Here is a 27,708-nt window from a genome sequence, read left to right as displayed (position 1 = left end):
ATGTGTCAGGTTCCTATAAGGTGTCAGGATGTCGCCGTCTATTTCTCCATGGAGGAGTGGGAGTATTTAGAAGTACACAAAGATCTGTACAAGGACGTTATAATGGAGGTTCCTCAGCCCCTCGCTTCACCAGGTAATAGACAGAACTAAATACATACTTCCTTTAATTATCTTTGTGTAAAAAAAAATGAGTTCTCTTTCTGTATTTGTTTCCTCCAGTTCTATCCAGTAAGAGAACAACACCAGAGAGATGTCCCCATCCTCGTCTTCCACGGGACTGTAAACAAGAACATCCCAATGTTCCTCAGGACCTTGAGGTAGATGGAGGGAAGGAGTTAATAATTTTTCCCTATGATGTGTAGAAGGCTGTGAAGGTCTTCTGTTCAATCTTGTTTTATCCACCAGTATTCTAAAATGAATAGCCAATTTAAAGAGACACCAGACCTTTCTTATTAGGAGCTTCTATGTTTGGAAATTAGACCAATGACCCTGGAGTGCAGCATAAAATGAAAAGATTAGTTTCAGTGTGAATCCACATTAGGCACATTTATTAATCCTACCAGTCTTTTCCTAATATAAATTTTCCTCCGTAGTTGAGAAGACAAAGTATGCAGTATGAATATTTAATATAATGTCTTGTCTTCAGTTATGTTTTATCAACCAGTATTATACACTGAATGACTTTTTGAGTGAAATATCAAGAATTAATCTATAGTTGTGTAACACTCTTTAATCCGTTCTCTGTAGGCAGGGTGTCTGTTAACTCTCACCTTGCAATGGTGCAGTCCTTCAACGAAGGATTGGACACTGACTGTGAAGGGCCCCTGTGCAGGACTTATGTCTGCCCCCCTTTTCTCCTACGCCTCATTGGAGGACACAGGACCATGGGTGTTATGCTGCCTGCCACTAGGAGGACACTAAGTTAACACAGAAAGTGCAGTATACACCCTCTCACTGGCCAATATACAACAAGTTCTTGCTTAGTGTCTGTAGGAGGCACTTGGGTCTGTTCCAGACCCCAACGTTTTTATTTTCATTTTTTATTTTCTGTAAATTTTTATTTTTTAATTAACGGAGTGAAGGGGGCGACGGATTCCTTTTCTAGGGTCCGCTTTCCCCCGAACCATCAACAGGTAAGCACGCGGAGTATACCTCCCCGTATCCTTCTTGCGACAACTGGGGCACGCCAAATTCTATTCTTGGGCGACGGTTCCTCCTTTGGTCCCGATCTCCCCCCCTCCCTTATAACACGGCGAGCACATAGAGCTTCTGCTCTCATGTTCCTCTCCTGGGCCCAATGCTATATGATCAGAGGCCCCCACCTGATGGCGTCATTGCAGCCCCACGACCGCTGGAAGCCCCGGAGGTGAAGATGGATGGAGGGCCCTCTCCATCCCCCGATCAGGGAGGATGGATGGAGCGCTTACTCTCACAAGTGACAGGAGTCTGGGGAGAGGCTGCATCGTGCTGTGAGTATATTCTCCTCGCGCTTACCGGCATCGAAGAGTGCGGTCCTGGTTCCTGGGAGAAGCGCCGTTGGCCGGTGGCCAGCGGTGGTCAGCCAGCGTTCCGTCGTGGGCCGCCGGCCCGTATCGCCGGCAGGCCCCAGAAATTTAGTCCCCGGCTTTTTAGCCAGACTAGGTGCGGTTTGCATTGCTCCACCCACCGCTGGAGCTCTGCCCACTCTCTTGGCGCTTCTCGTTCGGAACGAGAGGCGCCCTGCAAAATCTCGGGGGCCATGTTTCTTGCACTCCTGAGGAAACCAGCCGCACAGTGTCACCACACTGACAGCTCCGACAGCTACGGGGCCACTGAACATCCCTTCTGCTGTCCTATTCCTCCCTGGGGACACAGACACAGGACCGTGGGTAAGCTGTACCAGGAAGAGCTTAACCCTTTCTCTGCACGCATACCCTGCCTATCTCTAAAGACACACTATGTCTCACCCTAAAGAGGCCAAAAGGGTTAACAAAAAGCACACAGTGTTTTTTACTTCATGTGCCACTTGCAGCACTGTCTTGCCCCGAGCTCACAATACCCCGTTATGTGCGGTTTGCGATCCGGTCTGTGTGCAGCCGCCTCCCGCCGCCACCAACGCCGCCTCCGACCCTGCTGAGCCTAGTCCTCCTGAGTGGGCCGCTTCCCTATCATGATATCTGGCTTCCCTGGCCAAGGCAATAGAGTCCCTCCATGGTCCCTCTTTAAGTCAGACAGCGGAGAACTCTGGCGACGGTATGGATCCGCCCACCTGCAGGGGCGCACTCTGTCACTAAGGACTCAGGGTTCCATGTCGTGTCCCCTGATCACAGCCGTGCTTGTGTTTCAGCTTCTACAAGCTCAATTTCTCGTTCCCCTTTCTCTTGAGAACCATAACGCACACGACTCTGAATACGAGTCTGATGCATCTTTAGTCCAGGATTCCTCAACTTCTCAAGAGACGCTTGATTCTCTTATTGAGGTGGTCAACAAGACCCTGAAGGTGGACTGGGAACCCTTATCCACTCAGGAACATGTGGTGTCTTTTAAAAAGACTAAACGTGCCCAAAAGGTATTCGCCATTCATCCTGAATTTAAAGACATTGTCCAGAAACACAGGGACCGGCCCGATAAACGTTTCACGGTTCAAAAGCCTATTGAGTCCAAATACCCTTTTGCTCAGGAACTAATGAAGGACTGGCTACAGTCTCCTTCAGTGGATCCTGCCGTGTCACATCTTGCCTCCAAAATGCTCCTATCCTTGTCTGACGGTTCTTCAGTCAAAAACCCCACTGACCGTCAAATTGATTACCTGGCTCGCTCTGTTTTCGAGGCTACAGGAGCGTCTCTCTTTCCATCTTTCACCGCTACTTGGGTGGCTAAGGCTATGGTCGCTTAGGCTGAGGTGCTGACCACAACCATCCATGACAGTAATCTCCCTCCAGAGGCGATCAATCTGGCTAACCAGATAGCCCAAGCCGGAGACTTCGTGGTTAATGCTTCAATAGACGCGGCCAATTGCGCTGCACAAGCAGCCGCGAAGGCAATCTCCATCAGACAAGCCCTGTGGCTCAGAGATTGGTGAGCAGATTCTGCTTCCAAAAAATCATTGACATCTCTGCCCTACCAAGCTGGTCGCTTATTCAGTGAAAAGTTGGACCAAATTATTTCCGATGCTACCAGAGGAAAGAGTAAATTCCTCCCTCAACAAAAACCTGCCCGGCCGTTTCGGTATCAACAACAACCCCGATTCCGGCCCTTTCGCAACAATCCCAATTGGTCATCTCCATCCTCCGGATCAGGTCGAGTATCGCGCAGAGGCAGAGGTTCCCAGGTCTCATACAGGCCCAACCGTAGCTGGAAACCCAGACCGAGGTAATCCGGATCCAAGGGATCCAGATCCCTTATACCTTCCAATCAATGACTCGTTGCAACATCCGGAGGACATCGACAAAGTAGGCAGCCTTTTACTTTCGTTCCGCCAAGCCTGGCTCTTTGTCGCCCATGACGAGTGGGTCAGAGAACTGGTGTCCCCCGGATACAAAACAGTTTTCTCCGCCCCCCCCCACCCCCCGACACGCTTCTTCCTGTCATGTCCTCCCAAAACAAAGACAAGGGCCTTTCTCCAGGCCATACGGGCACTACAAGGAGACGGAGTCATCATTCCGGTTCCCCAAGACCAAAGGTTCAAGGGGTTTTACTCGAAACTATTCGTGGTCCCAAAATAGGACGGGTTGCTGCGACCAATACTGGATCTAAAGCTTCTGAACAACTTTGTCAAAATTCGACGCTTCAGAATGGAATCTCTCCGTTCTGTTGTCGCGTCCAAGGAAAAGGGAATGCTCTACCCCAAGATATTAGGACCATTCACAACTTGCATAGTTTTAGGCGCTCGCTCAAATCACATTTGTTCAGAGCGGCCTACCACGTTAACTAATCAAAGTCATTTTATGTTTGTATGTGTAACCCATTCACTATCTCCATTTACCCCCCACCCCCTGAAGATGGCTGGACCACCATTGTAAATACATCATTGTAAATACACACCTGTACTTTGTATCTCCCCCACCTCATTGTAGATTGTAAGCTCTCACGAGCAGGGTCATCCTATTTTGCTTTATTGTATTGTTAACGTTGTTACCTATGACTGTTGTGTTTGAAACTGTTAAACTGTAAAGCGCTGTGGAATATGTTGGCGCTATACAAATAAAGATTATTATTATTAAGGGAGAGTTCCTAGCATCCATAGACATCAAGGATGCTTACCTTCACATCCCAATTTTCCCTCCTCATCGACAGTTCCTTCGCTTCGCTTTTCGCGAGGAACACTTCCAGTTTGTGGCCTTACCCTTCGGACCCGCCACTGCTCCCAGAGTTTTCACCAATGTCATGGCAGCTACCATGGCCATTCTTCATGCTCGGGTAGTGGTGGTACTTGTGTACCTGGATGACCTACTGATAAACGACCCGTCATATCCAGCCTGCGAGGAGTCCGTCGATATCACGGTGGATACACTTTCTTGCCTGGGTTGGAAGATAAACTTCGACAAATCTTCTCCGGTCCCGGCTCAGCGGATTTCCTTCTTAGGAATGACCCTGGACACTTCCCGCGGCTTGGTCATTCTCCCTCCAGAAAAGGCCTTGGCCTTGCAGCAGGGAGCACAGACTCTCTCCCGTCCAGTCTCTCACTCCATTTGTTTCAGCATGCGCATTCTCAGACAAATGGTAGCAGCCATGGAAGCGGTTCTGTTTGCTTAGTTCCACCTCCGTCCCTTACAACATGCGCTGCTGTCGGCATAGAACAGGAACCCATCCTCTCTCGACCGTCATCTCCGTCTGTCTCAGCAGGTCAGGCAGACCCTCAGGTGGTGGATGCTGAAGTCCTCCCTGTACCAGGGAAAGTCTTTTCTCCTAGTGCGCTGGCTGGTGGTGACCACCGATGCCAGCCTTTTGGGCTGGGGTGCGGTCTTCAACCAACACACAGCACAGGGGCGGTGGTCCACTCGAGAGTCGCGTCTCCCCATCAATATCCTGGAAATTCGAGTGATCATACTAACCTTGTTCAGTTTTCACCATCTCCTGGCAGGTCACCCCATCAGAATCTAGCTCGACAACGCCACAGCGGTAGCGTACATCAACCGTCAAGGGGGAGCCTGCAGCAAGACCGCCATGCGCCATCCTCCGTTGGGCCGAGAGCAACCATTCGCCCATCTTGACGGTCCACATACCAGGTGTGGAGAATTGGGCGGCGGACTTCCTCAGTCGCCAGGGGCTCGCCTCGGGCGAGTGGTCCCTCCACCCGGAAGTTTTTCAGCAGATTTGTCATCGCTGGGGGATCCCGGATGTGGACCTTATGACCTCCAGGCTAAACAACAAGGTCCTCCAGTTCATTGCCCGATCCCTTGATCCACGTGCCGTCGGAGCAGATGCCCTGGTCCTGCCGTGGCATCAATTCCACCTCCCGTACATTTTTCCCCCTCTTCCCCTGCTACCGAGGGTCATCAAGAAGATCAGAGCAGAAGGGGTACCGGTGATCCTAGTTGCGCCAGACTGGCCACGCCGGGCATGGTACGCGGAACTGGTTCAGCTGGTCGCCGACGTCCCCTGGTGGCTTCCAGATCGCATGGATCTTCTCTCACAGGGCCCGATTTACCACCAAAAGTCCGGGGCCCTGTCTTTGACAGCGTGGCCATTGAATCCTGGATTCGAGCCCAATCTGGATTCTCCCCTGAGGTATGCTTCACCATGATTAGTGCTAAGAAGCCCATGTGTCCATGCGCATTTATCACCGTACCTGGCGAACCATCAACGCATAGTGCTACGCCCATGGACGATCTCCTCTGGTATTCTCCATCCCTTCCATACTGGAATTTCTCCAATCACTCCTAGAGTCTGGTCTCGCACTTAGCTCTCTCAAGGTACAGGTGTCAGCATTGTCAGTCCTGTTCCAACGAAAAATTGCCACCAGATTACCGGTTAAGATGTTCATTCAGGGAGTTTCCCATGAGGCGCCTCACTATTAAATGCTTTTGGATCCATGGGATCTTAATTTGGTCCTTGGAGCTCTTCAAGATGCCCCTTTCGAACCTGCAGGACGTCTCGCTCACCTTCCTTTCCTGGAAGGTGGTTTTTCTAGTGGCTATTACGTCAATCAGGCGTGTCTTGGAGTTGGCGGCTCTTTCCTGCCGACCCCGTTTCTGATTTTTCACCCAGATAAGGCAGTCTTGAGGACCTCTCCTTCCTTTCTACCCAAAGTCGTTTCCTCCTTCTACCTCAATGAGGAGATTATTCTGCGTTCATTCTGTTCGGTACCAGTCCATCGCTTTGAGAAAGCTCTGCACATTCTCGATGTGGTTAGGGCCCTTCGATGGAATGTCTCACAGATGGCTCCCTTCCGCAAGTCAGATGTTCTATTCGTACTTCCAGAGGGACAAAGGAAGGGCTTGCCCGCTTCCAAGGCTACTCTAGCCAAATGGATTTGATCGACTATTCAAGAATACTATCGTGTCAGGGGTGCTTCTATCCTAGTAGGGATTAAGGCCCATTCTACTCGGTCGGTGGGTGCCTCTTGGGCCATTCGGCACCAGGTGTCAGCAGAACAGGTCTGCAAAGCTGCGACCTGGTCCAGCTTGCATACTTTTACAAAACTACCACATTCATTCTCTATCCTCTGCAGACGCTGCCCTTGGCAGGCGCATTCTGCAGTCGGCAGTAACTTAGCTGTAAGCCTATGGTACATGGGGTATTAGCAGCTATGTTGCTCCCCACCCAGGGACTGCTTTAGGACATCCCATGGTTCTGTGTCCCCCAATGAGGCGTATGAGAAGTAGGTATTTTTGTGTACTCGCCGTAAAATCCTTTTCTCCAAGCCAATCATTGGGGGACACAGCACCCACCCTGTTAGCCTATTGGCTTGTTGTTACTCCTTTGGTTTTGATATAGTTTTATTGTCTCTTGTTAATACTCCTCCTGCTTTTCTACCGAACTGTTTGTATATTGGCCAGTGAGAGGGTGTATACTGCAGGGGAGGAGTTAATCTTTCTGTGTTAATTTAGTGTGCTCCTTGTGGCAGGCAGCATAACACTGGTCCTGTGTCCCCCCAATGATTGGCTTGGAGAAAAGGATTTTACGGTGAGTACACGAAAATCCCTATTTATCAAGCCGTGCATCCTAGTGTTAGAACAGACACCACTTAAAACCATAATTAGCTATATGTTAAAGCATATATTAACCAGAGAGAGACACACACAGGAGTTCATCTCCCAATATTTGAGAAGGAAAATCTACATGGATAGAAAATGGAATAAACACAATATCTGAGCAACCTGTTGTGCAAATGGGCCACCGAGCCCCCTGGGACCTCCCTACACTACTGGGCCCATGTGCAGCTGAACCTGCTGCACATGTAATATGTCCACCCCTACCCAAAATGCTAAATATTTGTCTTTAACCCCTTCCCGACCTATGACGCATATGCTGTGTCATGAAAGTCTGTGCCAATCCGACATGCGTCATGGAGGGATCGCATCCCTGCAGATCGGGTGAAAGGGTTAACTCCAATTTCACTCGATCTGCAGGGACAGGGAAGTGGTACTTCAGCCCAGGGGGGGTGGCTTCACCCCCCCACCCCCCGTGGCTATGATCGCTCTGATTGGCTGTTGAAAGTGAAACAGCCAATCAGAGCGATTTGTAATATTTCACCTATGAAAACTGGTGAAATATTACAATCCAGCCATGGCCGATGCTGCAATATCATCGGCCATGGCTGGAAACCCTGACCTGCCCCCCAACCCCCACAGCCACCGATTTCCTCCCCAGTTCTCCGTTCTGTCCTGTACACTGCTCCGCTCCCCTCCGTCGTCTTGTCCGCTCCCCCCGTGCTCCGATCCCACCTCCCGTGCTCCGATCTCCCCCCCCCATACTTACCGAGCCTCCCGGTGTCCGTCAGTCTTCTCCATGGGCGCTGCCATCTGCCAAAATGGCGGGCGCATGCGCAGTGCGCCCGCCGAATGTGTCGGCCGACAGATTCGTCCAAGGAACATTTTGATCACAGTGATCAAAATAAGAAAAATAGTAAATTAACCCCCCCCCCCTTTATCACCCCCACAGGTAGGGACAATAATAAAATAAAGAAAATATTTTTTTTATTCCACAAGGGTTAGGGTTAGAACTAGGGTTAGGGTTAGAATTAGGCTATGTGCACACGGTGCAGATTTGGCTGCGGAGCCGCAGCGGATTGACCGCTGCGGATTTATAGCAGTGTTCCATCAGGTTTACAATTCCATGTAAACCTATGGAAAACCAAATCCGCTGTGCCCATGGTGCGGAAAATACCGCACGGAAATGCTTCATTGTATTTTCCGCAGCATGTCATTTCTTTGTGCAGATTCTGCAGCGTTTTATACCTGCTCCTCAATAGGAATCCGCAGGTGAAATCCGCACAAAAAACACTGGAAATCCGTAGGTAAAACGCAGTGCCTTTTACCTGCGGGTTTTTCAAAAATGGTGCGGAAAAATCCGCAACGTGGGCACATAGTCTTAGGGTTAGGGTTGGAATTAGAGTTAGGGTTGGAATTAGAGTTAGGGTTGGAATTAGGGCTAGGGTGGAAATAGGGTTAAGATAAGGCTTGCGGTTAGGGTTAGGGGTGTGTTGGGGTTACAGTTGTGGTTAGGGTTGGGATTAGGGTTAGGGTTGGGATTAGGGTTAGGATTAGGGTTGAGATTAGGGTTACGGGTGTGTTGGGGTTAGGGTTGTGGTTAGGGGTGTGTTGGGGTTAGGGTTGTAATTAGGGTTATGGCTAGAGTTGGGATTAAGGTTAGGGGTGTGTTGAGGTTAGTGTAGGAGTTAGAATTGAGGGGTTTCCACTGTTTAGGCACATCAGGGGTCTCCAAACGCAACATGGCGCCACCATTGATTCCAGCCAATTTTGCGTTCAAAAAGTCAAATGGTGCTCCCTCCCTTCTGAGCCTTGACGTGCCCCAAACAGTGGTTTACCCCCACATATGGGGTACCAGTATACTCAGCACAAACTGGGCAACAACTATTGGGGTCCAATTTCTCCTGTTACCCTTGCGAAAATAAAAAATTGCTTGCTAAAACATAATTTTTGAGGAAAGAAAAATGATTTTTTTATTTTTACGGCTCTGCTTTGTAAACTTCTGTGAAGCACTTGGGGGTTCAAACTGCTCACCACATATCTAGATAAGTTCCTTGGGGGGTCTAGTTTCCAAAATGGGGTCACTTGTGGGGGGTTTCTACTGTTTAGGCACATCAGGGGCTCTGCAAACGTAACATGATGCCCGCAGACCATTCCATCAAAGTCTGCATTCCAAAGCGTCACTACTTCCCTTCCGAGCCCCGAATTGTGCCCAAACAGTGGTTCCCTCCACATATGGGGTATCAGCGTACTCGGGACAAACTGGACAACAACTTTTGGGGTCCAATTTCTCCTGTTACTCTTGTAAAAATAAAAAATTGCAGGCTTAAAAATAATTTTTGAGGAAAGAAAAATGATTTTTCATTTTCACCGCTCTGCTGCTTTATAAACTTCTGTGAAGCACTTGGGGGTTTAAAGTGGTCACCGCACATCTAGATTAATTCCACGGGAGGTCTAGTTTCCAAAATGGGGTCGCATGTGGGGGAACTCCAATGTTTAGGCACACAGGGGCTCTCCAAACGCGACATGGTGTCCGCTAATGATTGGAGCTAATTTTTCATTCAAAAAGTTAAATGGCGCTTCTTCCCTTCCGAGCCCTGCCATGTACCCAAACAATAGTTTACCCCCACATGTGAGTTATCAGTGTACTCAGGTGAAATTGCTCAATACATTTTAGGATCCATTTTATCCTGCTGCCCATGTGGAAATGGACAAATTGAGGCTAAAAGAAATTTTTTGTGAAAAAAAAAGTACTTTTTCATATTTACGGATCAATTTGTTAAGCACATGGGGGTTCAAAGTGCTCACTATGTATCTAGATAAGCTCCTTGGGGGGTCTAGTTTCCAAAATGGGGTAACTTGTGGGGGAGCTCCAATCATTAGGTAAACAGGGGCTCTCCAAACGCGACATGGTGTTGGCTAACGTTTGGAGCTAATTTTTAATTCAAAAGTCAAATGGCGCTCCTTCCCTTCCGAGCCTTGCCGTCTGCACAAACAGTGGTTTGTGACCACATATGAGGTATCAATGTACTCAGAAGAAATTGCCCAACACATTTTAGGATCCATTTTATCCTGTTGTCCATGTGAAAATGAAAAAATTGAGGCTAAAAAATTTGGGGAAAAAAAAAAAGGACTTTTTCATTTTTACGGATCATTTTGTGAAGCACCTTGGGGTTCAAAGTGCTCACTATGCATCTAGATAAGCTCTTTGGGGGGTCTAGTTTCCAAAATGGGGTCACTTGTGGGAGAGCTCCAATGTTTAGGCACACAGGGGCTCTGCAACTGCGACATGGTGTCCGCTAAAGATTGGAGCCAATTTTTCGTTGAAAAAGTCAAATGGCGCTCCTTCCCTTTCGAGCCCTGTCGTGCACCCAAATAGTGGTTCCCCCCACATATGGAGTATCGGCGTACTCAGGACAAATTGTACAATAACTTTTGGGGTCCAGTTTCTGTTTTTACCCTTGGGAAAATAAAAAAATTGTTGCTAAAAGATCATTTTTGTGACTAAAAAGTTAAATGTTCATTTTTTCCTTCCATGTTGCTTCTGCTGCTGTGAAAAACCTGAAGGGTTAATAGTCTTTTTGAATGTGGTTTTGAGCACCTTAAGGGGTGCAGTTTTTAGAATGGTGTCACTTTTGGGTATTTTCAGCCATATAGACCCCTCAAACTGACTTCAAATGTGAGGTGGTGCCTAAAGAAATGGTTTTGTAAATTTTGTTGTAAAAATGAGAAATCGCTGGTCAAATTTTAACCCTTATAACTTCCTAGCAAAAAAAATTTTGTTTCCAAAATTGTGCTGATGTAAAGTAGACATGTGGGTAATGTTATTTATTATTATTATTATTATTATTATTATTATTATTATTATTATTATTATTACTTGTCACATAACTCTCTGGTTTAACAAAATAAAAATTCAAAATTTGAAAATTGTGAAATTTTCAAAATTTTCGCCAAATTTCAATTTTTTTTCAACAAATAAACTCAAAAATTATCGACCTAAATTTACCAGTGACATGAAGCCCAATATGTCACGAAAAAACAATCTCAGAACCGCTTGGATCCGTTGAAACGTTCCTGATTTTTAACCTCATAAAGGTCATTAAGGTCAAAATAGGCTGGGTCATGAAGTGGTTAATTAAAAATTATGTTTAATTGTCCCTTCCTGCACTCAGCAAACTAGTCCAAGACTGCTGTCAGTCAATGCTACTGTGCGGTGGGAGCACACCCACAGCAGTGCGACTGACATCCCAGCAAGCACAGGGTGGAGGAGAAGAGGAACGACATACGGTAGTTTTTAAACAAATACATATAGTGTTTCGAGATAATACAGGTCTTATTATAGAGATTGTTAGGAGGCTGATAAATCACTGCTTTTAGTTTAAAATCATGATATCAGATTCCATTTAATAGATGCAAAAAATGGGAACTTTTTTAATAAAAAAATGTGTTTGTGTCACTTTATTCTGCGAACCCCAACAGTTTTATTTTTATGTCGATGAAGCTATGTAAGGGTTCCTTTTTTTTAAAGTGGTGAGCTGTAGTTTCTGCTGATACTATTATTGGTTGAACAAGATGCTTTCACTGCTTTGTATTGCTTTTTGTTCTCACTACAGTGTTTTGAAATGATATATTTTCTTAGGGTACTTTCACATTGCGATCTTGCTCATGTTCAGTGGTTCCATTGGGGCTTGCGTCCAAACACCCACGCAAAATGGGATTTGGTCATATGTCTCACCTTGGACAGGAAATCCCTGTCCTAGCGCAATATACAGTCTCAAGATGAGATTAAAACAGGTTTATTTTAAGTGCTTATATGGTGAAAAAAGCAGGATGTTGTAAGCCATGCCTTTCTAAAGTTCTAGCTCCATATACCGTAATTTAAAGGGAACCTGTCACCACCCCCCCAGGCATTTTTAACTAAAAGAGCCACCTTTTGCAGCACTAATGCTGCATTCTGTCAAGGTGGCTCTTTTAGTTGGAGTCCCTACCTATGCTAATATAATCGTTTTTATACACCTGCGCTGTAAGTTTTTTTTCAGGCATGCGCAGTTTGTGCTGCCCTTTGACTCCTTCAACTTACACAGCAAGCGCCGGGAACGTTAATGGAGGAAGTGGAGGCGGCGCACGGAAGACAAACTACAGGTATGAGGGGCAAATTATAATAACGAATATTTTAGCGTAGGAAGGGATCCCAACTAAAAGAGCCACCTTGACAGAATGCAGCATTAGTGCTGCACAAGGTGGCTCTTTTAGTTAAAAACGCCTGGGGGGGTGACAGGTTCCCTTTAAAAGCAGATGATTTCCTGACAGATGCCTCAGCAGACACAGTATGCTTATCTGCCAGATCATCAGCTGTGTTCTATATCTTGTGTTTCTTTTGGGTCCTGCCTTTGACGATTTCTTAGCAAAAATGGTGGATGAAAAGAAGGGATTTCCTTCAGCATTTTTTTTTTTTTTTTGACAAAATTAAAAAAATTCCATTTGTCCCCAAAAGAACATATTTTTTTAAATAATAAAAGAAAATATATTAGTTGGAGGAGCCCCAATGAAAAAGAATAGGGGCTTTATTTTCGAGCGTCTTTCCTTCAAAAAAGAAAAAAAAACATTACCTACAATGAAAACATATACCAGGCAGAGGGAAAAGTAAAACTTTCTTCTTGCTTTGAAGAAAATCTTCTTAAACAGCTTGATTCTGGATATCTTGGTAAAGGATTGAAATTAGAATTTCTACCCACTATTTCCCCCCAAAAAATTTTGAGTTGACACTCACTTGGAGAATAGGTAGCACTGGAGGGTGAGGTGTGAGAACATGTAAAAATTGGGGTCCTTTTTCCATGCCAAAGCAAGAGAAAGGTTTAAAAATCCAGACTCCTCCTACCGTACTATAATAAATTCAAGTTCCTGAAGTTCAAATTATTCAAGATACAATCTATAATATCAACTTTAAACCTGCTTCACCTGCACTGTTTCATAACAGTAGTAGACCTAAAAGACACCTAGAGTCACCTTGCCAATGGTGGGATGGCTTTTATGCTATTTTTAATTAAAAAACAGTGTTACCAAGAACCGTAGATTATTTAAATGCACTTATGCTTTTTACTTATTTAGTTACAGCAAGGTTTATGTTCATTACTCTGTCGCCTCATTGGGGGACACAGGACCATGGGTGTTATGCTGCTGTTCACTAGGAGGCGACACTATGCATAATCTGAAAAAGATTAACCGTGGCTCCTCCTCTGCAGTATACACCCCTGGACGGCGTCAGCCTTCTCCAGTTTTTGCTTAGTGTCGCATAGGAGGCACACCTAAGATTTTTTACTCCGTTTTTTTTCCTACGGATTACAGATGAAGAAAAGTGGGTCTCCTGTGAGACTCCCGGCATGGCTCCTTCCTATTACGGGGTGCCTGATTGAAGTCGAGATGGCTATTCCCTATGTCGCTCCTTCCCCAGTGCCTCGGGTGCTGGTTTGAAGTCGAGAACCCCCCTCCTTCCCCAATTCCTTTTGGTTTCTGGGTTGGGGTCGAGGCGAGGATGAAGCCCCGTGAAGGTCATAGCAGCACCCTCCCTAATCCACCTCTGGGGGTATTTGGTTGAGACGCCTCAGGTCATCCATGACGAACATACCCCTAGGTTGAAGGGTCCCCCACTGAGGTGGAGGGACTATACATCGGTTTCCCCTGATGAGTTTATTACAAACGAAACGCGTAGGGAAAGAAATGTGTTTGGTTTATTGGGGTTAATTGACATTCCGGACAGCGTGGATGGGTACATGTGTGGTCAAAACTGTGGACCCCCCCTCCCAGATGCTGCGGATATGAGTGGCCTCACCGCTACAAGATAAGAAGTCCAGAGGTGAGATCGTTCCATTTTTTTCACACTGTGCATGTCTCTAGAAGAGTGACAGAGACAGGACAGTGCGTTCTTATTGCATTCCCACAACATTGATGGGAATGCATTATAGGCAGTGCGAATATATTATCTATACACGCTATATGCTCCCCTGGTAGGAGTGGTTCTTTTTTCCCTGTACAGACTGACACTGAGGCGTCTATGTGGACGGTCTTAGGGATTTGGTGATTTGTTAATTCCCCTTATATATGGGAATTTGTTTTGTGAGTCCTTCATGTCTGCTTTTATGTGGTTTTTTTATACCATTTTTAGTATTACTTATTAAAAGTTCATTTTTATATATTAGTCACACCCTGCTTTGATATACTATAGATAACCTAACCTCCACATTGCTTCAGGCTCTGCAGTCATGCCTCGGTTATGACCGCTACCCAGCAAAGGGAGAGCTTGACTCAGGGACAGGACGACCCTGGCACATCCTCATCTAGGTCAGGACGCAAGCGGACCCACAGGTCACGTTCATCTGCATCATCCCATAGCACACGGTCATCCCCTTCTAGGGAGAGACACCGTAGTTCTAGGTCATCTAGACCGTCCCCTTTCAGGGGCAGACAATGCAGATCTCCACAATCCCCGACCAGAGAAGGCCTCCGCCCCAGCTCACCCAGCAGGGGACGCCTCAGTGATACACTGGATTTGGAAGGCATCTGTGACTCCAACTCAGACAAGGAAACGGAGGGGTCCCTGATCCCAATGCCTCCTAGCAATACAGCGCTAGTTGAGGACTTAATCTCTTCCATCCATCGAGTGCTGGACATTTCTGATCTGAAAAAACAGCAAAACGAGGCAGAGATTCTTACCTGCCTAGGCCTCTAAACAAATGCACTATCAGGATGCAGTGGACCCATGTGGTTACGATGGAGACTACACAGGTGCAGCATAACCGATGAGGCAGCCACTCTCAACCTACCAAACTAATGGAGGGGGTGGCTGCTGGCACAATGCTGCACATAAAAGACTTGCATGTGGTGCTGTTCACACAATGGAGATGCACAGCATCCAGGCAAGCCTAGTTGTGACACCCTTCTATTAAATCAGGCGGGCCTGCCCAGTGCTATCCAAATGCACCCCATGTGAACAGACACCACAGTTTACAAGACAAAAATGGGCCCAACTGCACCCCGAAAAAAAAGTGCAAAAAACACAAGAAAATATAAAAAAAAATTTGTGAGGTATTAGTTTATACTTTGGCCAAAATACACAAGCTCGTAACCCGCGTCAAGGGTCCCCACGCTTACGAGTCCTAATTCTAAACAGCAAGAGCACAAGAAGAGGATTCAGAGATCCTGCAAAAATTGGAAAAAACAGCAAAACGAGGCAGAGATTCTTACCTGCCTAGGATGCAGTGGACCCATGTGGTTAAGATGAAGACTACACAGGTGCAGCATAACCGATGAGGCAGCCACTCTCAACCTACCCACCAGAGGCCCCAGAACACAAGATTTCCTTCTATGGACCTCTGAAGCCGCCTAATGTTTTCTCTAACCACCCAGAGTTTAAGGCGATCCTTAAAAAACAGCTCTCACAGCCTGAGCAAAAATTCGCTAATCGCAAATATCTGGAGGCGAGGTACCCCTTCCCACAGAAGGATACCAAGGAATGGACAGACCCACCCGAAGTGGACCCCCCCAGTCTCTAGACTAGCAGCACAGACCCTCCTTTCACTGCGAGATAGCTCAACCCTCAGGGACGCAGCAGACCAGCAGGTAGAACGCATGGCTTGTTCGATTTTCGAGGCTGCAGGGGCATCCCTGGCTCCTGCGTTCGCTTCAGTTTGGGCTGCCAAGGCCATTCTGGCCTGGGCCAAAAATTTACAAGCTGGCCTCCAAGCATCCGCTCCTGAGCTGTCGGACCAAACGATTCAAATAGCAGTCGTAGCAGATTACATGCTTCATGCAACTCTGGATTCAGCAAGGGGTGTAGCGGGGATAGCATCAAACGCCATCACAATTCGGCGTATCCTCTGGCTGCGGGAATGGAAAGCGGACGCAGCCTCAAAGAAGTCCCTCACGTACCTCCCCTACCTCAGTGGGCGACCTTTTGGTGAACAGTTGGACATGATGATATCCAACGCCACCGGGGGTAAGAGTACCTCTCTTCCCCAACTGAAACCTAAACACACTTACAAGAAGCGTAACCAAACTCGATTCCGATCCTTACGGAATTCTTCGGGCTGGTCCGTCTCGCGTCCAGCACAAAATCGTAACCGTTCCCCACGCAGGGACAACTCACGGTCGACGCAAAGGTCAGACAAGACCTGGCAGTCAAAAGCAGCTCAGTCTAAGCCCAGAGGAGGAAAATCTCAGACTTTCTCCTCATCATGACTCACGGACCCCGGAAGACACCACACTCGTAGGCAGCCGACTTTGGCTCTTTCATCAAGTCTGGCTGCCTATTACCGAAGACAGGTGGGTCAGGGAACTAGTGTCTTCCAGATACAAGATAGAGTTCACCTCCAACCCAATGGAGCGATTCTTCCTTTCTGTCCCCCCAAAACCAAGGCTCGTGCCTTCCGACAGGCGGTCTCCTCGCTTTTTTCAAGCAGGAGTCATGGTACCGGTCCCCACGGCCGAGCGCTTCCAAGGGTTCTACTCCAATCTATTCATAGTCCCCAAGAAAGGAGGCAGTGTGCGGCCCATATTGGACCTAAAACAACTCAACAAATATGTATGGGTCCGTCACTTCCGCATGGAGTCTCTTTGGTCCATCATTGCGTCCATGGAGAAGGGAGAATATCTCGCCTCCATAGACATACAAGACGCATATCTGCATATACCGATTGCACCTGCCCATCAGAGGTTTCTCAGGTTCGCAATCGACCAGGACCACTACCAGTTCGTGGCTCTCCCGTTCGGAGTCGCCACGGCTCCCAGAGTGTTTACCAAAGTCATGGCAGCCACCATGGACGTCCTGCACTCCAGAGGCATAGTAGTCGTTCCATACTTGAACGATCTACTCATCAAGGCTCCCACCTTCAAGGACTGCGAGCTTAGCGTCTCAATTACAATCGACACTCTGAGTCGCATGGGCTGGTTAGTCAACTTACAAAAGTCATTACCAACCCCGAGTCAGTCTCTGACCTTCCTGGGAATGCTATTCAACACCTCCAGGGGTCTAGTGCTCCTTCCCAAAGACAAGGCACTGGCTCTCCGCCTAAGAGTTCGCACCCTCCTCCGCAAGCCCCCTCGATCTCTCCGGTTTGCCATGAGAGTCCTCGGCAGGATGGGGGCAGCAATAGAAGCCGTCCCATTTGCCCAGTTTCGCCTCAGGCCTCTCCAACTAGCCATCCTCAAGTCCTGGGACAAAAACCCTTTCTCTCTCGACAGGGAGTTCCGGCCATTGTCGTCAACCAAGAGGTCCCTGCACTGGTGGCTCAAGCCACCCTCGCTAGCAAAGGGGAAATCCTTTCTCACAGATCAATGGAAGGTTCTGACCACCGATGCGAGCCTGACGGGTTGGGGTGCAGTGCAAGTGGTCCCCAGTGGAAGCGACCATGCCCATCAACATCCTGGAAATTCATGCCATCCCCTGACATTGAGGGCCTTTCATAACTTACTGGCAGCCTCTCACATCAGAATAAAGTCTGACAATGCCACGGCTGTGGCATATGTGAATCACCAAGGGGGGACCCGCAGTACCCAGGCGATGCGAGAAGTGTCACATATCCTCCACTGGGCAGAGGACACAGGGTCGGTTCTCTCGGCGGTCCACATTCCAGGTGTGGACAACTGGGAAGCAGACTTCCTCAGCAGACAAGGAATAGACTCGGGAGAGTGGTCTCTCCATCCTGAACTTTTTCGCCAGATTTGCCATCGCTGGGGGACCCCGGATGTGGACCTGATGGCATCCCACTTTAATGCCAAGGTCTCCAACTTCATGGCCGGAACACACGATCCGTGGTCGCTCGGAGCAGACATTCTGGTTCAGGACTGGACCCAGTTCCAGCTTCTGTTCATTTTTCCACCTCAACCCCGGATATCCAGGGTGGTGAGGAAGATCAAGCAAGAGGGAGTTCCAACCATCCTAATCGCACCGGACTGGCCCAGACGTACATGGTACGCCGACATCGTACAACATACAGTAGACGCTCCCTGGCGTCTCCCCGACCGCCCCGATCTTCTATCACCAGAACTCAGGGGCTCTCAATTTGACGGCATGGCCCTTGAGACCTTGGTTCTAACCAAGGCAGGGCTCTCACCGGACGTCATTGGAACCATGATCAGGGCACGGAAGCCAGCCTCTGCCAAGATCTATTACCGTACCTGGAAAGCTTTCTTTACCTGGTGCAAATCTCGTGGCCAGACTCCACTCCCTTATTCCTTACCCAAAGTTCTTGGTTTTCTCCAATCGGGTCTGGAGGCCAGGCTGTCCCTGGGCTCGCTTAAGAGCCAGGTGTCAGCCCTCTCAGTGCTTTTTCAAAGGCGCATTGCTACCAAGCCGCAAGAAAGGACTTTTCTTCAGGGGGTTTCCCGATTGGTTCCCCCCTACAGACGACCACTAGAAACGTGGAACCTCAACCTGGTCCTAACAGCATTGCAGGAACCACCCTTCGAACCCCTTAAGGAGGTCCCACTCCGCCTTCTATCCCAGAAGGTGGTTTTCCTGGTGGCAATCACCTCGCTTCGCAAGGTGTCTGAACTGACAGCACTCTCCTGCAGACGGCCCTTCCTGGTTTTTCACCAGGACAAGGTAGTTCTCCGTACGGTCCCATCCTTCCTTCCGAAGGTTGTGTCCCACTTCCACCTCAATGAGGAAATTTCACTGCCATCCTTTTGTCCGGTCCTGGTTCATAGAGTGGAGAAGGCTCTGCATACGCTTGACCTTGTCAGGGCATTGCGTATATAAGTGTCTGGGACTGCGTCCTTCTGGAGGTCTGATTCTCTTTTCCTTTTTCCGGAAGGCGGCCACAAGGGTCTGCCAGTTTCCAAAGCTACCCTTGCCAGGTGGATCAAATCCACCATACAAGACGCCTACCGCCTTAAGAATTCTCCTCTTCCAGCCGGTATTATGGCACACTCTACACGGGCGGTAGGGGCCTCCTGGGCCATTCGGCACCAGGCTTCGGCACAACAAGTGTGTAAGGCGGCCACTTGGATAAGTCTACACACGTTTACTAAACACTACAGGGTTCATACCCAGTCCTCAGCGGAAGCGAGCCTGGGTAGATGTGTTCTGCAGGTGGTGGTGCCCCAAGTGTAGCAGCCTGTCTGCACAATATTCGTCCATTGCTTCCCACCCAGGGACTGCTTTGGGACGTCCGATGGTCCTGTGTCCCCCAATGAGGCGACAGAGTAAAGGAGATTTTTGTGTACTCACCGTAAAATCTCTTTCTCTTAGCCTCTAATTGGGGGACACAGCTCCCACCCTGTTGCCCTTCCGGGCCGTTGTTACTGTCGAGTTTTCATGTTGTTTGCTTGAGCTCGTACATAGTTGCCTTCTTATAGGCATGGTTATGTTATTCATGTCACGTTCCTCCTACTGCTTTTCCCCAAACTGGAGAAGGCTGACGCCGTTCAGGGGTGTATACTGCAGAGGAGCAGCCACGGTTAATCTTTTTCAGATTATGTATAGTGTCGCCTCCTAGTGGACAGCAGCATAACACCCATGGTCCTGTGTCCCCCAATTAGAGGCTAAGAGAAGAGATTTTACGGTGAGTACACAAAAATCTCCTTTTTGCTTCTTATGGGCTTTATATGCATTATGGCCAATGTGAACATGCTTTTATTTGCTGCATGTATACCAACTTAAAACAAGCTTGATTTTTGTGTATTTACTAAGTATTGTTGGACTGGGGTGCTGAGGGCCAAACAGTATCATTGACTCTACGGGTCCATTCTTCAGTTGCGAATATTACATTCCCCTCAGTTATAAATTTAATTATGCTTCTATATAATAATAATTGGGTAGTTTATGAAATGAATGATGAGATGAGTCAGTACAGGGAGAATCAAGTGTATTGTGCCAACTACTGCCCACAAATAGAGAGTGGGCTAGTCCAAGCCTGCTCCTCGGGTATTTTATAAAGTCATATATGAAATGTCTGCTCACACAAGGGAAAGAAACATTTCTGATTCATTAGGATTGTCCATTTATACGCTAGTCTTATTGAGGGGCTGCAGGAATAATATTAACTGAATTGATTAACTGGCGCATCTTATTAGTGTAGACTTGAGTGACAATTCTGGCATAATGTATGCCACCACTTTTGATGAATGTGTCGGGTGGACAACAAAATGGTAGTCTCATAAATAAAACATCATGGGTGGAGAAGGTCGAGACCCCTCATGCTGGAGATGGAAAAAATCTCTATATATTTCTCAGCACAAACGATCCTTTTTTCCACCAAGATCCACCCTTCTTCTACAGCTTGCGCAGCCAATCATTCTTTTCTTCTACTCACCTTCCAGGTTGCAAAGAGCTCGAATCCAAGGTAATATATCAAAATGAATATGATGTATTCTGCAGTGAATCTCTGTTTGTCCCCTGCTGTTATACCATACCTCCCCTTCAAGGGACTACACATATACAATTATAGCATGACTCTTATTTGTGACTCTGGTACCTTCAGTCTTGATGATGCTAAATTCAGTGTGGGTGACTGTCAGAAGCGGGATTTTTAGTTATAAAGATCCAAGGCTGGAGGCATTGGATAACTGCCTGTATCCCCTGCTATGAACAATTAATTGAAACAGGTTATCTGACAAAGAGCTGACATGGCGTGTATATACATAGTAAATAACACATACAGTGCCTTGTGAAGGTATTCGGCTCCCTGGAACTTTTTAACCTTTTCCCACATATCATGCTTCAAACATAAAAATACCAAATTTAAATTTTTGGTGAAGAATCAATAACAAGTGGAACACAATTGTGATATTGAACAAAATTTATTGGTTATTTTAAATTTTTGTGGAAATTCAAAAACTGAAAAGTTGGGCGTGCAATATTATTCGGCCCCTTTACTTTCAGTGCAGCAAACTCACTCCAGAAGTTCATTGTGGATCTCTGAATGATCAAATGTTGTCCTAAATGTCTGATGATGATAAATATAATCCACCTGTGTGTAATCAAGTCTCCGTATAAATGCAACTGCTCTATGATAGTCTCAGGGTTCGGTTTGAAGCACAAAGCATCATGAAGACCAAGGAACACAGCAGGCAGGTCCGTGATACTGTTGTGGAGAAGTTTAAAGCCGGATTTGGATACAAAATGAGTTCCAAAACTTTAAACATCCCAAGGAGCACTGTGCAAGGGATCATATTGAAATGGAAGGAGCATCATACCACTGCAAATCTACCAAGACCTGGCTGTCCCTCTAAACTTTCATCTCAAGGAGAAGACTGATCAGAGATGCAGCCAAGAGGCCCATGATCACTCTGGATGAACTGCAGAGATCTACAGCTGAGGTGGGAGAGTCTGTCCATAGGACAAGAATCAGTCGTACACTGCACAAATCTGGCCTTTATGGAAGAGTGGCAAGAAGAAAGCCATTTCATAAAGATATCCATAAAGTGTTGTTTAAAGTTTGCAACAAGCCACCTGGGAGATACACCAAACATGTGGAAGAAGGTGCTCTGGTCTGATGAAACCAAAATCGAACTTTTTGGCAACAATGCCAAACAATCACCCTGAACACACCATCCCCACTGTCAAACATGGTGGTGGCAGCATCATGGTTTGGGCCTGCTTTTCTTCAGCAGGGACAGGGAAGATGGTTAAAATTGATGTGAAGATGGATGGAGCCAAATACAGGACCATTCTTGAAGAAAACCTGTTGGAGTCTGCAAAAGACTTGAGACTGGGACGGAGATTTGTCTTCCAACAAGACAATGATCCAAAACATAAAGCAAAATCTACAATGAAATGGTTCACAAATAAATGTATCCAGGTGTTATAATGGCCAAGTCAAAGTGCAAACCTCAATCCAATCGAGAATCTGTGGAAAAAGCTGAAAACTGCTGTTCACAAACGATTTCCATCAAACGTCACTGAGCTCGAGCTGTTTGCCAAGGAAGGATGGGCAAGAATTTCAGTCTCTCGATGTACAAAACTGATAGAGACATACCCCAAGCGACTTGCAGCTGTAATCGCAGCAATAGGTGGCGCAACAAAGTATTAAGTTAAAGGGCCACTGTCACCCCCCTGCAGCCGTTATAAACTAAAAGAGCCACCTTGTGCAGCAGTAATGCTGCATTCTAACAAGGTGGCTCTTTTAGTTTTGTGTTCAGGTATTATTAAAATAAAGCGTTTTGAAACTCTGCAGAAATACCTGTCTTTGTCCACGGAGGCGGGTCTGAAGCCTCCTCTGTGAAGTGCCCAACAGCCGTCACTCACATCTTCTGGGGCGATGGTCGCCGCCCCCTGCGCGCTGTTTTCTTTTCAAATCCAACTCTCACCCACGTCCCCCGCCCCCCGCCTTCCAGCCAGCTAGCAGGCAAGTTTCGTAGGTTGTTTCTTTCCCAGCGATTGCTATGAGCAGAAGGAGGAGGCGGCAGGATGAGCTCAGCTGAATAGCCAGAGGCTGGAAGGCGGGGGAAGTGGGTGAGAGTCTGAGACATGCAGTGCGCATGCCCAGTAATCCTAGCCCCGCACTGTGCATAATGCATAACACATTGCGGGGCAGGGAGTCCCGAGGTGGGTGGCCGCACTGCCAGCACAGGCGCAGTCTGCAAGCCTGGCTGTGACGTCAGACAGCCAGAGCTTACTGCGCCTGCCCCACAAATATTTACACAGCGCCGGCGTTGGATTTGAAAAGAAAACAGCGCGCAGGGGGCGGCGACCATCGCCCCAGAAGATGTGAGTGACGGCTGTTGGGCGCTTCACAGAGGAGGCTTCAGACCCGCCTCCGTGGACAAAGACAGGTATTTCTGCAGAGTTTCAAAACGCTTTATTTTAATAATACCTGAACACAAAACTAAAAGAGCCACCTTGTTGGAATGCAGCATTACTGCTGCACAAGGTGGCTCTTTTAGTTTATAACGGCTGCAGGGGGGTGACAGTGGCCCTTTAAAGGGGATGAATAATATTGCATGCCCCATTTTTCAGTTTCTGAATTTCCACAACAATAACCAATAAAATTTCATTCAACTTCACAATTGTGTTACACTTGTTGTTGATTCTTCACCAAAAATTTACATTTGGTATCTTTATGTTTGAAGCATGATATGTGTGGAAAGGTTGAAAAGTTCCAGGGAGCCAAATACTTTTGCAAGGCACTGTAGCTGTCAATATTAGATAACAATTTGGTCCAGTACCAGTATGCCTCCGCAATCTGTGGAAAAAGTTTTGGTAGCTGGCAACCCACAATCACATCTGAGTAATGAGTGTCACGAGCGAGTGACGTTCGTGGCAAATTGGTAACATCAATGATGTTCATGGTAGTTACTTAGGCATCAATGAGGTTTATGGAAGATGAATCTATCAGCAATATATTCAGCTGCCGACTCTAAGGAAAATACTGGGTCCAATAAAACAAGAAAAAAGCAGCAACACTCCACTTATTGGTGAAAAAACAACCTTATTCCTTTATTGTATAATAAAGATCATGGACAAGGTATTACGGGTAAAACAAGTGCAGGTTATGCAGGCAAATGAAGCCTGCATAACCTGCACTTGTTTTACCCGTAATACCTTGTCCATGATCTTTATTATGCAATAAAGGACTAAGGTTGTTTTTTCACCAATAAGTGGAGTGTTGCTGCTTTTTTCTTGCTTTATTGGACCCTGTATGCACCTTCTTCATAGCAAGCACCTCCAGCAAGGTGAAGGTTTCTGGAATGTGTCCGTGATTGAGAGCTCATTCATCCTTTATCAGTGAGTACTAAGAGCGGTTTTTCTCAGTGCCATTCATATTTCTTTTTACTGATTTGCATACTAAGGAAAATACTGCTTGTTAATGTGTGGGGTGATAATTTATAAGTAAATGTAAAAAAAAAACACCTTTCAGAATGCTAAAAAAAAAAAGTAATACATTGAAGAACCATGTCATCTAGCATTTCTATACTACCTTGGTACTTTCTCAGTCGCTCTACATCCTGATCTAATATATAATCCATACATCCAATTAGTGGCCTAGACAGTAATAATCTTTATTTTTATATAGCGCTAACATATTCCTCAGCGCTTTACAGTTTGCACACATCACCAGCACTGTCCCCTATGGGGCTAACAATCTAAATTCCCTATCAGTATGTCTTTGGAATGAGGGAGGAAACCGGAGAACCCGGAGGAAACCCACGCAAACACAGGGAGAACATACAAACTCCTTGCAGATTTTGTCCTTGGTGGGATTTGAAGCCAGGACTCCTGCGCTGCAAGGCTGCAATGCTAACCATTGAGCCACCGTTTTGCCCACAGCCAGTCCTTATGGGAAAAGACAATGCTCCTTCATGCTTCTCCTTATTATTTCCAATAATTAGAATGTTTATATGGGGCTCTGTATGATTTCACAAAGGCTTATCTTCACTTCATTTAGGTCTCTACAATATCGGATCCTCTCAGTGGAGATCTTCCATATAAGAGAATTTTCCTGATTGATCCAACAAGGATGGATATGGACAGGGACAAGATGGCAGAGAGGATATTACACCTCACCCTAGAGATCCTCTTCCGGCTTACTGGAGAGGTGAGAGATTCTGATGATGTCACATTACATCATTCTTATCTATGGGAATAACAGATGAACAGAACTGGAGAGGTGAGGACTCTGGAAATGTCTATAGTGAGGTGTATTAATGTGTCTCTCCATAACCAGGATTACACAGTAGTGAAGAAGACCTCTAGTGAGCACTGTCAGGACCCTGTGTCTGAGGGATGGAGAAGACCCCTGAGTCCAATCACGGGGCTGCCTCCTCACCCCCTGATACATGAGGACATCAATGACCAGAAGATCCTAGAACTCACCTACAAGATGATTGAGCTGCTGACTGGAGAGGTGACACTGCTGGGAATGCTGGGACATTATACAGTAACGCTATGAAGGGATCGGGGGTTGACGGTATCATTGTATGTGTCAGATTCCTCTAAGATGTCAGGATGTCATCGTCTATTTCTCCATGGAGGAGTGGGAGTATTTTGAAGGACACAAAGATCAGTACAAGGACGACATGATGGAGGTTCTCCTGCCCCTCACATCACCAGGTAATAGACAGGACTAAATACAAACTGCCAATAATTACCTGTATGTAAGGAATGAATTCAGTCCCTGTATGTGTTTCCTCCAGTTCTATCCAGTGAGAGGACAACACCAGAGAGATGTCCCCGTCCTCTTCTTCTACAAGACTGTAAACAAGAAGATCCCAGTGTTCCTCAGGATCATCAGGTAGATGGAGAAAAGGTGTCATGAAATCTCCCCAATGATTTGTAGAAGGCTGTGAAGGTTTTGTGCTCAGTCTTGTTTTATCCCCCAGCATTACACACTAAGCAGGCAATTTGTTTGAAACATTGGTCCTTTTCTGACTGGAGCTTCTTTAAATGGAAATGAGATGTTTTAAACTTGGTGGAGATGAAGGGAAAAAGCTGATCATAGACATTAGATGGTGTGTAGGATGCAGTGACACACAGGAGACAGAGCAAGGGTTAACAGGTTCTTTTATCAACAACAGTATAACAGCAGGGGGGGTAATATATGAATGTAATGAATAAAGAAGAAAAAAATAGCATATGGATGGCACTGCCCCAAACAAATCGATAATCTTCAAAAGAGCCGGTACAGAAAAGCTATATCTATCAGCAATAGCCATACCAAAAAAGATGTCGGGTGCAAAACCATAAAATAGCATATGTGTTCCAAGCAGCAGAAGAAAAAAGCAGGATGCACTCCCCAATCTTCAAGATAGCAATTTTTATTGAGTCTTCACAAATAAAACTTCATGGCCGGGGGAAGAGGAAAGGAGCTCGTGCGAGCAGGAGGAGACGACGGCCGTTTTGCGCGATCCTTTGCGCTTCAATTGCTATCTTGAAGATTGGTGAGTGCATCCTGCTTTTTTTTCTGCTGCTTGTAATATATGAATGTACTGATGCAGGGGAATGAAAGTATGGAAGAAAACAAAGATTTTAAATTATCAGTCTCTGGGCCTTGGAGGAAGATGACTGTAAAATCCCTCGGTGGCGCCGCAAGTGGCACGAGATGTCTCCTTTCCGGTCGCGCAGAAAGGTGATGCACTGTCTCTGTGCGGTAGTGAATCCTTGGGGTCCTTCGGCATGTGGTCTCCTGGTCCGGACACAAGAAGCTGTACGGGTGCAGGTCCGTGGCTCAGCGGATGAAGAAAACAGTTCAGTTGCGAGGCCACAGAAGTACACAGTTCAGCGGTCACAGACGCAGTCCAGCTCTCAGCGGACACCGCAGGGATGTTGCTGAGCGGTGCCTTCACGGTAGTAGAACAATAATGAGCACGCTGTACTGGTCACTGTACGGTGCGGGAATCTCCCTGGACTGTGTGGCGTCCAACTGATGAGTTTGCTACCAGGGTAAAGCAGCACGGATAGCTGGCGTGGGTCAATCGAGAAGGAGTCAACCATCTCTGTACTTACATGCTGGTTCCCCGCCAAAAGTCCCGTCTTCCTGCTCTCAGAGCTATATATGTCGGATCCTGAACTGCTCTTGTCAGAAACTTCTTCCCCCCCCCCCCCCCCCGGAATAATGGTGACAGTCTCAACGGTTCCAGCCCAGACATGCAAGAGGGACAGTTAGCCTGGTCCACCTCCCTACAGTTGTCTGGATCTTCTCACACAAGCCCCACAAGCCGACAGGTTGTATTCATACAGTAGATCTACAAATATTTGATCTTTTTTATTCTTCAAAATCATTTCACCAAACGTTTTTACCTGAATTTTGCAATTTTTGTTTTAGGGTAAAGATGTGAAATGCATTAATACTACAGAGACACATGTGAGGGGTGATGAGCGGTCTACAGTGGAGATTTCTACAGATAACGGCACAGGTGAGTAGTGACCACCAAATGCAGAGTTACAGATTTTTCTCGTTCACTGGTTGTAGAATCATATGCAGATGGTTTAGAGTATGTTCACAGAGTTTTTAATCTAGATTTCATATGTAACAATTTAGTAGTTATACAAAGAATACACTATTTTACACGGGAGTTGGAAGTTTCACCCCCAGCAGTTCACCCCAGCATTTCGTCCTCAGCAGTTTGCCCCCAGGTACACTTCGCCCTCGAACATTTCGCCCCCAGTATTTCGCCCCCAGCAGTTCGCCCCCGGATGTTTTGCCCCCGGATGTTTCACCCCCAGCAGTTCGCTCCTCAGGCTCCTCATCCAGCTCTCCGGGTCCCTCCTCAGCACTGAAGCTGCTCTCCTCTTCCCAATTCCTCTCTTCGGAGGAGGACCTTGGATCGGATATAGATTCACAGTACGGGTCTGACTCTGATTCAGACCAGACTTCCAGGATGCAGGCCATGGTTGATAGTCTTATCTCGGCTATTTCTCAAACCCTCAAACTGAAAGAGGGCGAGGTATCTTCCCAGGAACCTTCCTTCTCTTTCAAGTGGGTAAAACGTCCCTCCCGCTCCTTTCCCAACTACGAGGAGTTTGAATCTACTCTGTGGAAGCACTGGGATCATCCTGAAAAGCGCTTTCCGGGAAGAAAACACTTAGACGTCCTATACCCCTTTAGCGCCGATCTTCTTTGCAAATGGGCAGAGT

General features: G+C 46.9%; 1 protein-coding gene across 1 annotated transcript; it reads left to right on the top strand.

Moving 5' to 3' along the window:
- LOC138666645 (uncharacterized) lies at positions 1-26,995 on the top strand. The gene is made up of 7 exons (XM_069754837.1): positions 1-133; positions 220-317; positions 24,521-24,670; positions 24,800-24,973; positions 25,062-25,185; positions 25,269-25,366; positions 26,897-26,995. The coding sequence occupies exons 1-7, from the start codon at positions 1-3 to the stop codon at positions 26,993-26,995; spliced, it is 876 nt and encodes a 291-aa protein (XP_069610938.1).
- The last annotated feature ends 713 nt before the right edge of the window (positions 26,996-27,708 follow it).

The sequence above is a fragment of the Ranitomeya imitator genome, chromosome 2 (assembly GCF_032444005.1).
Source record: "Ranitomeya imitator isolate aRanImi1 chromosome 2, aRanImi1.pri, whole genome shotgun sequence".
In the NCBI taxonomy this organism is placed as follows: domain Eukaryota; kingdom Metazoa; phylum Chordata; class Amphibia; order Anura; family Dendrobatidae; genus Ranitomeya; species Ranitomeya imitator.
The sequence above is the reverse complement of the archived record's forward strand: the minus strand, read 5'-3'. Positions and strand labels throughout refer to the sequence as shown.